General features: G+C 39.8%; 2 protein-coding genes across 4 annotated transcripts in view; one reads left to right on the top strand and one right to left on the bottom strand.

Annotated features, from left to right (window-relative positions):
- Nucleotides 1-3,990, top strand: part of LOC132148952 (protein TANC2-like) — a 166,690-nt gene extending 162,700 nt beyond the window's left edge. The window contains exon 24 of one of the 2 annotated variants that reach the window (XM_059557769.1): nucleotides 413-3,990. In XM_059557769.1, coding sequence (XP_059413752.1) covers nucleotides 413-2,327 — 1,915 coding nt within the window. In that variant the 3' untranslated portion in view covers nucleotides 2,328-3,990. The remainder of the gene's footprint in view (nucleotides 1-412) is intronic. The other variant, XM_059557771.1, reaches the window with a different exon arrangement.
- A 788-nt stretch (nucleotides 3,991-4,778) lies between these two features.
- Nucleotides 4,779-9,392, bottom strand: LOC132148951 (transmembrane ascorbate-dependent reductase CYB561). 2 transcript variants are annotated; one of them, XM_059557768.1, is made up of 6 exons: nucleotides 9,246-9,392; nucleotides 8,246-8,453; nucleotides 6,601-6,699; nucleotides 5,928-6,031; nucleotides 5,662-5,819; nucleotides 4,779-5,186 (listed from the first exon to the last, which is right to left on the bottom strand). In XM_059557768.1, exons 2-6 carry the CDS (start codon nucleotides 8,448-8,450, stop codon nucleotides 4,994-4,996), a joined length of 759 nt encoding a protein of 252 aa, XP_059413751.1. In that variant the 5' UTR covers nucleotides 8,451-8,453; nucleotides 9,246-9,392; the 3' UTR covers nucleotides 4,779-4,993. The 2 variants fall into 2 exon arrangements, with proteins under 2 accessions (XP_059413751.1, XP_059413750.1); XM_059557767.1 differs by having other exon boundaries at nucleotides 9,143-9,389.
- Nucleotides 9,393-15,160: the final 5,768 nt, after the last annotated feature.

Genomic DNA, 15,160 nt, shown 5'->3' with positions numbered 1-15,160 from the left:
ACTGACTTCAAACACAGTCAAACCAGGAGTTTAGAGATTAGAGAAATTTGCACTGACTGGGTTCATAAACGGTACCATCATTAGTATCATGTTTTAAGTCTTGTTGGCTGTGCTATTAAAGCAATATATTTACATTTATCCTGTTAAAGGTCCTTAACCCATAGACTTCTGATGTTAGTGCAAGAATGATTGAAGGAATGAAGGAATGAGTCATAATTATTCCATGTGGTAACTGACAACAGGTAGTTGATAATTGACTTGCACTGAACTATGAATATTTATTTAGCAATAGTCATTTCTTAGACTTTACCTGTAAGTTAATTTGTTAACAAGCATATTTCTTTGTTTCTCTCTTTCTACTCCCATATTCCACCTTACTACTCGCTCTCAATCTTGGTCTCCCTCACTATAGGCAATTCCACGCAGCCCTGGAGGACCTGAGTGAAGCTGTGCACCTATGTCCCAATAACCGTGAGATCCAGCGCCTGCTGCAACGTGTAGAAGAAGAGTGTCTTCAGGTCGAACAACAACAGGAGCTGGATCCGCCTCCTTCCCCACCCCATGTTCAAGCCCCATCCATGATCCCGCCTCCTCCAAAAGAGCCCCATATTTCAGACATGGAGCCTGTGCAGGACTTGTTTGAGGAGGAGGAGGATGATTACCTTGAGCGGGATTTGGACAGCCTACCACTTGGTGTTCCTGCTGAGCCCCACACTATACTGTCAGGACTTCCTGTCATTCAAAACATGCCACCATCTCCGAGCCATCATGATTCACCCTACTTGGGCCAAGCATATGACCTTCGCCCCAGTCCCCCTTCAGTGTCCTCTCCTACCAGGCAAGGCTACCAATCCTCTTCTCCACCACTCTCACCAACGCATCAGAGCTCGCACTTCCGGCCCAGTCCCACTCATCAGGCGTCCTACCACTTCAGCCCCCCGCCATCACCATTACGCCGTGGACCACAATATCGCGCCAGCCCTACCTCTGAGGGAGTTGCCATGTACCGTCCCCAGTCTGCCTCTGCAGGACGGTTCCAGCAAGACCAGCTTGCAGGGCGACCCAAGTCCCCTCTGTCCAAGATGAGCAGCCAACGTTCTTTCCAATTGTCCCAACAAACTTCCCAGCCATCACAACAGACCCAGTGGTTGCAGCCAGCCAAGGCACAGATCGTCCGCACCAACCAGCCCAGCACCGCAGTGCACTCCAGTGCCGTACTGGGTAGTAGTGCATACAGTCAGATTGCTCACTCGATGAGCGCCCGCTGCCCAGGAGACATGGATGAACTTGGTGATGGAGGGTACTCTTCCTCACTTCACCCTCAGGGCAGTCTGAGTGCAGGGGTCTTGTACCAGCGTGCCATCAGCATGGATCCTGGCCTTGTGGAGGACGAGCTTCCCAAGAGGCCCTCCTCTGCTTACAGACCCAATCACGGAGGAGTCCGTTACACTCAGACACCACAGATCAGCCGCAGTCAGTCGAGTGCCTACTATCCAGTCTCGCCTCACGAAATGGAGCGACAAGTGACTCTGGGTTCACCAGAGAACCTTCAAGCCCACCGACGTCCAGTCAGTGCAAAAAATGCTGAACCCAAACAGCACCCACCAGCTCCACGCCCCCTTATTCACTCCCACAGTACGGGTCTACACTTTTCTCCATCCAGCAACAGTTTGGTGGCAGGTTCTGCTGCTAACCTAGGCCCGGGGTTCAGGGCGTCAGCTTCTGCGCAGCAAATGGAGATCCCTCTAAAGCTTTCATATGAAGGGAGCTACCATGATGATCTTTCACCAGTGTCACCTCCACAAAGCACAGACTTTATGGTGGTGGGTGGAACATATCCAGGAGAAGCGCTTCGCTCCCGCACCACGCCTTTTATGGGCATTATCGACAAGACAGCACGGACTCAGCCATACCTTCAGCAGCAGCCTTCGCTTGCATCATCCTCTTCGGGTTCTCGACCCTGGACTGTTTCTTCTCTGGATACAGTGGTGAACAGTCCAGCCACTTCCCCTAGCAACATGGGCTACGGGCAGCCAGCAGCACCCCTCAGCCATATCGCGTACTACAACCGCACCAACAATGCTCACAATGGCCACCTCATGGATGATGATTTCTACGCCAACTCCTCTGGTGTGATGCGGGACCGGGCAGATGCTATGGGCCGAGTTAGCCAGGTTCCCACATACCCGGATGTGAAAGTGGCACGGACTCTACCAGTTTCCCAGGCCTACCAGGACAATGAGTTTAGGAAGATGTCTCGAAATGAAAGGCAAGGCTCGACCTCACCCATTAAACCAAAGAGACCCTTTGTGGAGTCTAATGTGTAAAAATAAAGAGTCTGTGTGTAAGATTTATTAGAACATTCTCAAGGAATATCTAATATGTTGACCATCTAATCTCTTCGTTTTACGGCCCATATCTTGATAATGATAATACAGACCTCTCAAGGTGAATTTCACTGATGTGAATCTAGTGATTCTAGCATGTACAATTCAAATGCATCTATACAGTATTTGCTCTGGAGACAGAAATGGAAGTATCAAGACGCATTGGGGTTATAATAGGCCTGTGTAACTGCTGTACACCAACTTTGTACTTTTCTGTACCTTTATGAGAGGGTGACTGCTCAATGCCAGACATGGACACATTGCTGAACATGGCCCTTGGACCAGACGCTCTCATTACTGTCCCCAGTAAAATGCCAGAGAATCTTGCTATGTCTCAAGTTGAAAATGTACCTAAAATATTCTAGAATCTAGATCAATACTGCTAAAGCAAAAAAGTCATTTTTAAAATTTTAAATTATGCTTGTATAAATATACACCTAAATTTCAGTGCAGTTGCATTTTCAGTTCTTGATTTCAGCCTTGAGTTGACATGCACTCAGCAATGTGAAATATTTTTTTACTTTTTTGGGGCATTTTTATTTTTTGTCAACAGGTTACAAAGGTCAACAGAATCGCTACCTTTAACGCAATGCAAATATCTGTAATGTTTGGTTAATAATTTCATATCTGCTCAAGGAAAGTAGCATTCAGGTGGACAGCAATTAATTTTCTTGCGCTATATAGTAGTCACATCACTAAAGTGGAAATTGTGTTTTCCAAAGAAACTTTTTGTCTCATGGGATATGGGCGTAGGGGAAACTCTTGCACTATCAGAATCCACATGATCTCATTCATTATGTTTTGAGAGTTTATTTGTGCACTGAAACATGCCTTCAAATAGTTTTCCTTGTTTGTTTAAAACTGTGAGTACTTCCTTTCAGATATGGGAAACCTGACTTGATGTCAAAGCCTGTCCCATGTTATTCCAGTGAACTAATTTACTATTGGTAGGTCAGGCACTTTTTTTTTACGGATGTCTTGGTGGCTTATTATGGGAAGATGGTGGCAAGTCCAATTCACTCACTGGATCTGGCTTTACTAATCAATGTTCAACTGCTGTTGAAAAAGAGCAGGTCTTTTTTGCAGTGTTTTAATTATTATTTTACCTGTTATATGAGGGGCACTCAGAGTTGACCTGGAATACTGCTTACTGTACAACAGTGTTTGTATTTAACTGTGTGTTTTCCTTTTGTATGACCAAACTGTAAATGGCTGTAAATAATTTGCTGAATTAGAACGCATGCTCTCTGCTAATACACAAACCTTTGTGTGAGGGAAAAGACTGTGGCACAATATTTTTCCTTGTTTCCCTTATTAGATAAAAAAGAACAGATGAAGTTTAGGTTTTGTATGTATTTTACTTTAATATTTTGACTTTGTTTAAAACTGGACTTGCGAAGGAGTATTCTCTGTAAATTGTCTGTAAATGTGAGCCGTGATGTTTTCTGGGATGAAAAATCTGAAACGTGAATGAGGACTTTTTATCCAGTTACACGATTGTAAACTGTACAATCATCTGTATATATGAGAGAAATAATGAACGTATTTAAAAAAAAAAAAAAGAATACCACTTCAAAGAAAAAGAGGTGAAATAATTTTCCATTGAGTCAATCTTATTTCTCATGAATTTATTTTGTTTAAAATCCCATTGAACTTCTAAAGCAAGCATTACGAACACATACTAATATTTTATTTATATCAATCTGAAAACAGTAAAAAATATTGCCACTACACAACACGCTCCAACACAAAAATACAGTACAAAGGCACCTACAGATCATTTGAACACACTCTTTCAGAATGTGTGTGTTTACAGCATACACACACAAAACAGTGTAAAACAGTCAGTGTCTCTCCTCTTCAAGCTGATTTTAACCAGCAAGACAAGCACCACACTACGCAAAAGACTTTCACTATTTAACTGTGCTGTTTGGATAAAAAAAAAGGACATTTTTTTTCAGTTGAATAATATAAATTAGATTTTTTTATTATGATTTCTTTGCAGATCTTGGACATAAGAGAATTCAATTTTAACAAATCAACATTTTTTCAAGTATTTTTCAGTAATTTATGCAGGCAGCGCTGTAATATATTTTCATATAAATATGGCATAAAACAGGTTTCTGCATATAATGATAGGTTTAGTCTAGTGGTGTGCCTTCTAAACGATAATAATAGTTTTCGTTATAGAGTATTTCAGTTTTTCAGTACAGTCTGGTACAAATAAATGTTAAGGCACAAGAAAGTACATCCTGAATCTAATACATTTACAGACACTGTATATACAACTTATATCTTTTTTTTTTCTTCATGTTAATTTGGTTTGGCACAATTAGAAATTACTTTTAAACAAAAAACCCTAACGCTCAAACAATGAATTAAAAAAAATATATACAACATTTAATTACTCCAATAATAACAAGAACATAAGTTTTCTGTAGCCTACAAGCCTACAATTTAATCCTGTCATAACAACTTGGTAATAACTGTTGCTGAGTAACTTTAATGCTAAGGATGGGGGAAACTGCAAAGGGAGGAACTGGCTGACAGGTTTGCTAGGACACAAGTAGGAAGGCAGAAAGGCAGTTTTGGAGTGTATTGAGACATTAGGGAGAACTGGGGATTTCTCCTTCTGACAGGGTCTTAAAGTGCACAGAGAGAGCCTCCTCCTCGGGATTCGGCGGTCGCCTAAAATCTTCTCTCGTCACCACATAACCCACCACGACCCCAAAGCACACCAGCAACAAGCCTAAAGTGTTCGCCAGGACCCCCTCACTAGTAAACCTGGGGTAAGTTTCCCTAAGAACAAGAAATGTGCCATAAAATTTTAATTGCTAGATGAATAGAAAAACACTAGTAGCTTGCAAATCTTAAATAACACAAGCTTCAGATCAACTTCGACCAAAACACACATTTTTTTGTAAAAATTTGCTAGTTACGTCAGTCTGGGGGACTTTTTTATTTTGGTTCTGCCAACAGTCACCCAGATGTGAGAAAGAGTTTTTATTTATGGATTAATATAGTTAATAAACATATGCACAGTATATTAAATCCTTTAAGTATTCATGATTTCCGCAGTAAATGAGGAATATTCGGGAATATTATCTTGAATAAAACCAGCATTTGATGCCAAATAGTGAGAGATCATTGATATTCAATTGTAACTCTCTTTCCGACTGTGACTCATGCACATAGTCACTCATTCCTTTCCTCCTTTCAAAATTAAATTCAAAATGACAGATATATTTTTCCAGATGCATTCACTGACACTCACATGATACTGAAGAGCAGTTTCTCTGTTATTCCCAGCAGACAGGATCCCACAGACATGGCCAGCAGCAACAGGCCGAAGAAGACGTGCAGTGGGAGATACCAGCTCCTCAACTGAGCAGAGGCCCATGGGAAAAGGAAAAATCCCAGTCCCAGCAACCACTGGAGGAAATGAGAGCAGAAGCAGTCACTCCAAAGAAGACTCCATTCTGCTGGCCTCTTGAAAATCTAAAGGAGAATGCTGGTCAAAATGAAATGACTGCAAATTACCTGTAGGATAAACAGCACAAAAGTGAGCATACCACACCAGCTGTGCAGAGAATACATGTGAGAGATCTTAGCTGACGAATGGAAGTCAAATACAGCCACCAGACCTAAGAAGAGAGATAGAAGGGGATATTATATGGTATATATACTGTATATGGTGAAATATTATTATAATTTAAAAAAACTGTTTTAGATTTGAATATATTTTAAAATGTAGTTCATTCCTGTGATGCAATGCTGAATTTACAGCATCATTACTCCAGTCTTCAGTGTCACATGATCCTTCAGAAATCATTTTGATATGCTGATTTGCTTATAATCCATGTTGAAAACAGTTGTGTGGTTTAATAGAATTCCTTAATGAATAGAGAGTTTAAAAAATTATTTATCTGAAAATAGTATTTATTTTATTATTAATCTTGCTGACCCCAAGCTGCTAAATGCAGATGTATTGTACGTATTGTTGTTCACTTCTGAAAATGCATATCTGGTAATCCTGTGCCTTGTGAACATTTAACGGTTCAAATGGCACATCAGACACTGAAAATGATTGTGACTGCAGCAGTTGAGAATTACAGCTAAAATCTGTCCTGAACAAATACCCAACAAAACAACAGTGCTGCCAAACGAGCAGTATATTGTCTTCGAACCTGTTACAAACACAAGCTGAACTTACCCACAATACTGATGACAAGGGCAATCATATGCAGCAGAGCGTGGAGAATTTTCACTGTACGCTTAGTCTCGTTTCTAAAGACACGATAAACCAGAACAGCTATGGAAGAGAAAGAACAAGGGGGAAAAAAAAGTCATATTTTGACATGCAAAAAGATTAGCCAATCATAAAAGCATTACAAGTATAAACTAACAGAAGAAATATAAAAGTCTTAAAGGTACAGGACCAAAACCAGTCTGCGTCAGGTTTGAAATTCTACAGATGTAGTAACCTGACAAACAACAGGCTAAGGATTTATTCCCATGTGTCTTTTTGGCCTTTCTACAAGCAGACAGATCCCCTCTGGGCTGTTTTTACTGGTGCTTTTTGGGGCAGTTAAAGCTTTAATAGGCCAATGACCTTTCTGGTATAATGTCCTAATTGAATTGCCATGACAAGGACTTTAAATCAGACAGCCACTGCTAAAGATATTAGCGCAATTAGTATCTGTCTCTGTTGAGTGTTTTAAGTATCCAGATGGAAGAACCATGAAGCAACTGTGATTATGTTTAATAATATCTCTTTTACTATTTTCTTTCCTTTAACCTTGGTTATAGCAGTTACTGAGTAATAGAGAAAAGCACACAATATTGACTCTCAGCAGGGCTTGATCTCTGTTTGAAAACTAACCATGAATTAGCCTAGCCCATATTCATTTATACAGTATATACACAAAAATCAGGAAGCAAATCCAATATTAGCTCTAATGGCATTAGCTGGCCATTTCTGTTCGTATTGTTTGTGTTTTATTGAAAGCAAAGAGTCACATACACACACACACACACACATCATAAAGGCTGAGCGACAGAAGACACACAGATTTCTTATAAGACCATTACATTGAATCTCTTGCTCTCTATAACCAGCTATTTTTAGACTTTTTACTTTTACACTATGTAAAATAATATCAACCACATATATTATATTGAACATTTTAACCGCAACTTAATCCAATCTTGTAGTTTTAAAAACTGTTTGAGTGAAGGAATAAATGGATTGATTGTCAAATAATAGCAACATTTGGTCACGTTACAAACTCAGCAGGTATTAAGGTATTAAAAATGTATTTAATTAAAAAAAAAGATTTATTTTGTAGGCTATTGCGGAACTGCGTGTTCAACTGCTGAGATACAGAAAATACATATAAATATTCAGGGCTGTATCCCTAAAAGCCCAGAAAAACAAAGTAGCCCAAGTAGCCTTGGGTGTCAAAACTAGGGATCGACCGATATGTGTTTTTCAGGGCCAATACCGATTATTACTGACCAAGTAGACCGATAACCAATAAATACGCATGTCTGGTGTATAAATGAAAATTTATGTCAAAATTAAGAATAGCAATGCTCTGGCAAAAAACTTGCTTTAAAACCTTTTAAATTATTTTATTTGCCAATTTGGATTTGAAAATGACTGATACCGATAACAATAAAAGGCTTAATATCGGTGCCGATAATCAACCAGGTTTATAAACGGTCGACCCCCTAGTCAAAACTATCTATTTCTGATTATTTCTTGAACTGCAATGCTTCTTTTATTTTCTCTTTGCAAACTTCAGGTAAATAAGGATTTAAAAAACACATATTTTATATATACTCTTAATTCTTACCATCTCCATAGAGGAAGACCAGACCGAGGACCATACAGAGAGGGTGTACGTTAAACTGTGCTGAGCCATCCCAGGCGTAGCCTCCTCTGTAATGTCCCATCCACACACCTGTGATCACCACACAAGCCACCCCAAGCACCTGAGAGCCCGCCACGTACCACGGCAGCGTCCGCAAGTTGCCCATGCTCAACGGCATACCCTCCATTTCCTGCGAGAAAATTGTGACAGTAGATTTGCTTTCTTCATGTAAAATAGAACATTTTGACCCAGACATGTTCTTGATTTAGACCATAGTGAGGCACATACAGAATAGTTATTATTTAAAAAAAAGGAGCAGGCAGATTAGTGAAGCTATTTGTTTTATTAAAAATAAATAATAATAAGATGCTATACAGACATGAAATAATTAACAATGCACAATGTTTGCATTCTATATTTGAAATAAGATTTAACATACAATGTGCTTTTAATATTGGCAGTGAAGAAGCTGCATGAATGTTCAATGCGTCGAATTTGCAGTAAGTCTTAACGCTGTCACGTGATGCCTTATAAAAGCTTTAGTAAACACATTATGCCGATAAAGACCTTCAGTCTCGTGTGGTCTTGGCCAGTCTTACGAAAGCACAACATCACCCACTGTAAAAGCAATCTGTAACATGACTGCATGATGATTAACAAGCTTAAACTCCCTCTTAGCTGGCACAAACACGTCTAAAACCACTAACCTCATGATAATAACAAGCTATAAGAAGAAAAATTGGATAACAGTGGGGAAACTTCTCTAGACGTCATGCAAACTGTAATCTAGAGATGATGCCATTTTAAATTGTATTTGCCACTAAATTATGGTGCAGCAGCATCACGCACTGTCAATACTATGGGAAAAGCATCACTCACCTGCGCCACGTCTCCAGACAGCCACAGAAAAGGGCGTGTCTTTATGATTGTGTATTTTGGACAGGAATCACAAGATCCTTATTGCTTGGAGGGGTTTTCTGACCTACTATCAAACTGCAGCTGGTATTCTCTCTATACAGTTTACTCGAAGCCTCTGCTGCTGTAGACGCGCGGCTCACGAGACTGTCTGATATTTCTCATGTTAACTTGTATTGGAGCGAACCGCACGCACTTTTTGACGCACTTGGAAGTTGACGGGCAGATTGTGTCCACGCCCCCGCGCTGTCACCATTGGCTACTGCTCGTGAAAGGGGAGGGGTTAGTATGCAGGGGACGAGGTCTGAAACGCACTTCAGTTGGTAACCACACAACTTTGAGCGATTGATAATGATTGTATTCATATTGTTTAAAATAAATCATGGGCTACTAGATAGACGTTTTCAATAATTTCTCGAAAGAATGCTGCTTACGATCACATCTAAATATTAGGCTACTAAGTATCTGATTGTATTCGTTTGGTGATGGCTGTTTGGATTCTTTAAGTGTTATAGTGCAATAGTTTGGGTTTAGATTCTTAATGTTTTTGAAAGCAGAAAGAAGTTTCTTATGCTCACCAAGGCTGCAGTTATATGATTTAAAATAAAGTAAAAACAATAATATTGTTATTGTAATTTAAAACAACTTATGCCTTGTTGGAGAAAATGAATAATACAAAAATCACACGTTAAAAATATTCAGATGTAAAATTATTTTCTATCATATAATTTTCTACAAAGCTGTCATATGCTTTATCTATGCTATATATAATGTGTTATCAGTTTGCCTGGTCAGGGCAGAATTATCGATTGTGTTGATTTCAGGGGCGTAGTTTATGGGGGGGGGGGGGGGGATGTTCAAATCCATCAGTTACAACCCCCCCAATATTTCAACATGAAAATCACAGTAGATCAAATGAAAAATAGAATATGAAAAAATAGAATTCATTTATTTTGTAAAAATAATTTTGTTCCTAATCAAATATGAGTATGTCATAATAAATAAAATACTACATAATAAAATACTCCCCCTCGAATGAACCGATTGGTAACGCCCAACCAATGAGTCGAACTTTCACCAAAACAAGCGAGTGGTGTTTGAATGGGAGAGCACACGGTTAATGGTAACGCCAAAAATGAAGAGAAGCGCTGCACAGCGGACTATATTTAACTGCTGGTCAGAGAGGGATGCAAAAAAAAATAAAAAAAATAAAGCATGTACTGAGAATGAGGTATGAGAATATTGTGTAATAGTTAGTACACACCACATAAATTTTAGCTAGCTAATCCATTGCAATGTATTTAGCTATAACTATCAGTATAACAAGTTACCAAAGCAGCTGTCTGTTTTGCTAGTATATTTTTCAATAGTGTCTGTAATTATCAACGACAAAAGTATTCACATCGGTGTTTGTTTTCTTACTAAATTAATCTGACTTTTGAACGAATTGGATGAATTAACGATTTAAGTGGCTAACTCATTTAAACAGTGAAACACTGCCGCCTTACTGGCGGTTTCAATACTTAATTTCTTTCTTTTGATAATCTCTAATATGTTAGAATTTTATGAATGATGATTATACACAAATTTCATAACGTTATGAGGTGTATAATCTCTTAACATTTTTTTATAACAGATTCGAGGTAAATATAGCTGCATGGTAGAAAAGAGGAGCAGGTGATCAGGTATCAATCAATAAAATAAAATAGATAACAGTATAGAAAAACAGCAGCTTTGTAAAGTTAGGCTATACATTAATGCCTTTAATGTTTTAAAGATGTGTTTCCCTTTAAAAAAAATTAAAATGCATTAAGGTGGAATGTAAAAATCTTAAAATAAATGTCTAAATGTTGTCTCTTTCATATTTGTATATGTTGAATTTGTAATCAGTTAAAGCATATAGATAGATAGATAGATAGATAGATAGATAGGAAGAAATAAATTACCCCCCCCCCCCCCCATGTTCAAACGAAATCTACGCCCTTGGTTGATTTGCATAGCCATCAGCTTTCTTACAGACTGAGCCTTGGATATCATTCTTTCGATTATGTCGCATACTGACCACAAGAGGGACGCAATGAGCTGTGGATGAAGCTGCAGTTCATCTGCAGTGTCTCCTGCCGTCTTTGGTCACAACATTAGAGCTTGTGATGACATAATGTGCATGCATATGTCACACTGACTTTATCTCCAGCTCCCCGTCAGAAACACCATTCTGTCCCTCACTTTCCCTGTCCTTTCACTTCCTTCCTTTCTGCTGGGAATGGGAGTGAGTGATGGGAGATGACATTTCGAGTATGACTCACAATTGATTCACTGTTTTACAAAAATAGTAACTTTCTCTCCCTGCCATTTCTTTCGCGTCCTTTTGGGCTCAAGACCAACTTCCTGTCAGGTGAGGAGATCCGACTTTAGTTTAAGATCTCAGTCTGATGCTTGGACTTTTCACAGACATGCGTCTGTATGGATGCCCGTCCTGTTTTGACCTTGTCTGACAGCCGCAGCCATGAGTAGGCTATGGGAATCGCATGGTCCCAATCACCTCAGCAAAGCCACGCTGGAAGATCTGTGTGTGTTTGAAGGCTAGAGAGTCTGGTTAGCGTTAAGGGAGCTTAAAGTGGTCGGTTTGTGGCGATGCAGTGTTTTTATCTGCTTCCAGAGCAAATCTGCTAAATGGTAACCTGCAGAGACGTGTCGTGTTGCCATGACAACAGCCGGCTCTCTGCACTGCTGCTGCCGCCTGTCGGCCTCCAACAGCAGCCAAGAACACAACAGAGAGAAGGAAGACAGGGAAACAGCTAAAAATTAAAATGCAAAAGAGCACACTTGAAAACAGACACAAGTGGAGTCCAAACAATAAAGAGCACATTTGAAAACAGACACAAGTGAAGTCCATGACTTATTATAAGAAGTTCATGATGTTATGAGATGTAAGATCTAGAACAATTACTTCTTTCTCTGTATGTTTTTGAACCCAAGACCATGCACACTTCATAGGCTATGTGACCTATGAGTGTTTGTGGTGGTGGATGCATGTAAATATTTTTTATGTAGGTTATAAAAGTAGAGCATAACAAAGCGGGGGAAAGGAAGTGGCTTTGAAATTTGTTTGTAAGAAATAGTGCAATAACCTCAGTATGTTTTTATTATAGTATGAGAGGATGCTAAACAATGGATGACCATAATCTCTGTGAGGAATTACGTCACAGATGCTTCTAGGAGGACTGACCGACCGCGGAGGTTTTCATGCTTTTATTCAGTGCGCTAATGGTGAGTCATAACTGCTAGGACTGGAGATGGTTCTCCATGGAGACGTGGTGTTGGAGCAGTCTCCTAAAGATCTGGATTGGCAATTTTTAATTTTTTAAGCAATTTATAGCTATATTTTATGCTTTAACTAAATATTACTAGTCGAGGTTATGGTTGTTGGTTGGATTGGGGGTTTAGTCATGTTGATTTTGCAAATCAGTAAAAAAAAAAAAAAAAATTTTAATTATAATTATTTTTAAAATGATTATATGCATAAAATGATGAGTGATAGATCATTTAGATGTTTTATATTCATCAATATGACAGTCAACAGTCACCAAAACTAGCCTGTTAATACCAAACCATGCTACTTCGCTTTGCTTCGTAGACAGAGTCTAGAAGGGCATAATTGACAAGCGTTTTCTTTCCCTTTGGGGGGGGGGGGGGGGGGGGGGGCTTGTCTGAAGTTTGAAATCATTGGTTACCCGTAAGCCAATCACATAACGTTTGGTTATGACGTGTGTTATGCGCCGGCTCAGCCTCCTCAAACTTCCACTGTAAACACAGGTATGCTACGAAAACAAAACTATTGAGTGAGTTTCGCTGCCTCTTTAACCTGATCCTGCATGAGATCAACCAAGGGGGACACAATCACAGTTATCACCTTGCCGGACTTTGGCCTCCCAAGTTTTTCGCTGACGATCGATAACAGTTGATAAATTAAACTTTTCCCAAACCCTGTCACGATTAGGGCCACAACATCACCTCCATTCAAAATGTAAAATAAAACCCTCTGCGAATAGCATCCCGTGTCTCCATGTCCGCTGTCATTTTCGATTTCCCTAACCTAAACTACATCTTACATTCGACGGTTAGCGTCTACGTCACGGCTCTCAGCCCGCCCTCTGTTCGTTGATTGGCCGGCTGTTTTGAGGCCGGAGGAAAAGATGGGTAGCTATCTCAGACTGAGTACAGAAGTGAAATGAAATTGAGTGGAAGTACGACAAAAGCTACATCAAAACTGTTTGGTTACCAGCATTCTTCAAAATATCTTCTTGGTAGAAAGTCTCAATTAATATTTTAGTGTTTTATATTCTGTTGCCAAAAAAAAAAACAGAACTGCAAAATGTGAACTCATAATTCAGAGAAAAAAAAGTCATAATTGTGGGATAGAAACTCAGAATTGTGAGATCTAAATTTGAATTGAGTTTTTTATTTCATGGCAGAAGCGAGCTTCCATATTGAGGGTGAGTAAATGATGATTAAAATTCAATTTTTGGGTGAACTACACCTTTAAGGCTGCATAGTGAAGCCAGTTTTTTTCTATTCAGCTTTAATATTGCAGTATTGTTATTGTTACCCAATGGACTGCCAATTAATGCCATTACCAGGCTCTGGATCAAGAAATCCAATATGAATTAATGAACGATTGCTTTTTTACTTTTAAACATACACATTTAGGTGTTACTGCTAAACAGAGAGGGCTGGTTTTGGTGACATTTCCTCAATCTTTGTTCTACGTTCATCATCCTCTTATCCTGTTTTCTCTCTATTGTACCAGGAAGAGAACAAAAATTGTGTTTGTCCCTGTGGCTGTGAGGTAGAAGGATTTAGCTGCGGATGGTTTATTTTTAGCTGCTTTTCTTATCTGTCAACATGTGCACATCGATCGCTCCACACCATCTTCACATGAATGAGCCTTTGACGTAAAAGAGCAAACTATCTGCCGCTCACTGGGACGAGAAACACAGAGATCTGTTTCCCGCTTTGCCTGCAATTCCAGTCTGCTCTGATTTCATTCTCAGCCAGTCTGAAGTCTAAGGGCAATGACTCTGTGTGTGTGTGTGTGTGTGTGTGTTTCTGTCTGTCTGGAGATGTGCACAAGCATATGTTTTTATGTTTAAGGCATGGCTCTGTAGTGACCTGTGGACTAGAATGAGGCACACAAGCCAGATGCATCCATGGCAACTTGGTGAGTGTGCAGAGCAGAGTAAACAACCACTATGGACAGTGTGTGCATGTGCATATGAGAAAGAGAGGGAGAGTGCATTTATGAGACCACCATGAAAAGATGTGACAATATGTAGGGTAATTGCACATTGGAGAACACAATAGCAAACCACTTGAAATTAACTGTTAAGATGAACCACCCACAAACAAAAGCCAATCCACCTTCTGAAACGGTTATAACAACGAAATGTCAAAAGCATTACCAATGTAAAAAAAAACATCTCAGGTTATGAATGTAACCATCGTTCCCTGAATAGGGAATGAGACACTGCATCCTCTAGGGGTCGCTATGGGGAACACATCGTCGTGACCCGTGTCTAAAGCATACATTGAAAAAACACCAACATGTTGGCCGGAGACAGCCCCTGACATCACTACCAGAGCAACTATGGATAAATAAGCGCCTGGAGAGCACGTCATTCACTTCTTTGTCTGAAGCTTGCGTCCAAAGCATGGCAGGTAGCTAGAGGACGCAGTGTCTTGTTCCCTACTCAGGGAACCATGGTTACATTCGTAACCTGAGACATTCCCTTTCAAGGGAACTTCAAACTGCATCCTCTAGGAATCGCTATGGGGAACATTAATATCCTAGCTGCCATGCTGAGGGGAGTGCAGGCCAGAATCATGGCGAACACTAAGTGCCAACTCTACCATTTCCATGGGAGTTGCCCCTGGGACGTTTAGACAGCTGTCCGTTATTACCCCTTACGGCCAACATCCTAG

The sequence above is a fragment of the Carassius carassius genome, chromosome 9 (assembly GCF_963082965.1).
Source record: "Carassius carassius chromosome 9, fCarCar2.1, whole genome shotgun sequence".
Lineage (NCBI taxonomy): Eukaryota > Metazoa > Chordata > Actinopteri > Cypriniformes > Cyprinidae > Carassius > Carassius carassius.
Note: the sequence above shows the minus strand (reverse complement) of the source record. Positions and strands in the feature narration are given on the sequence as shown.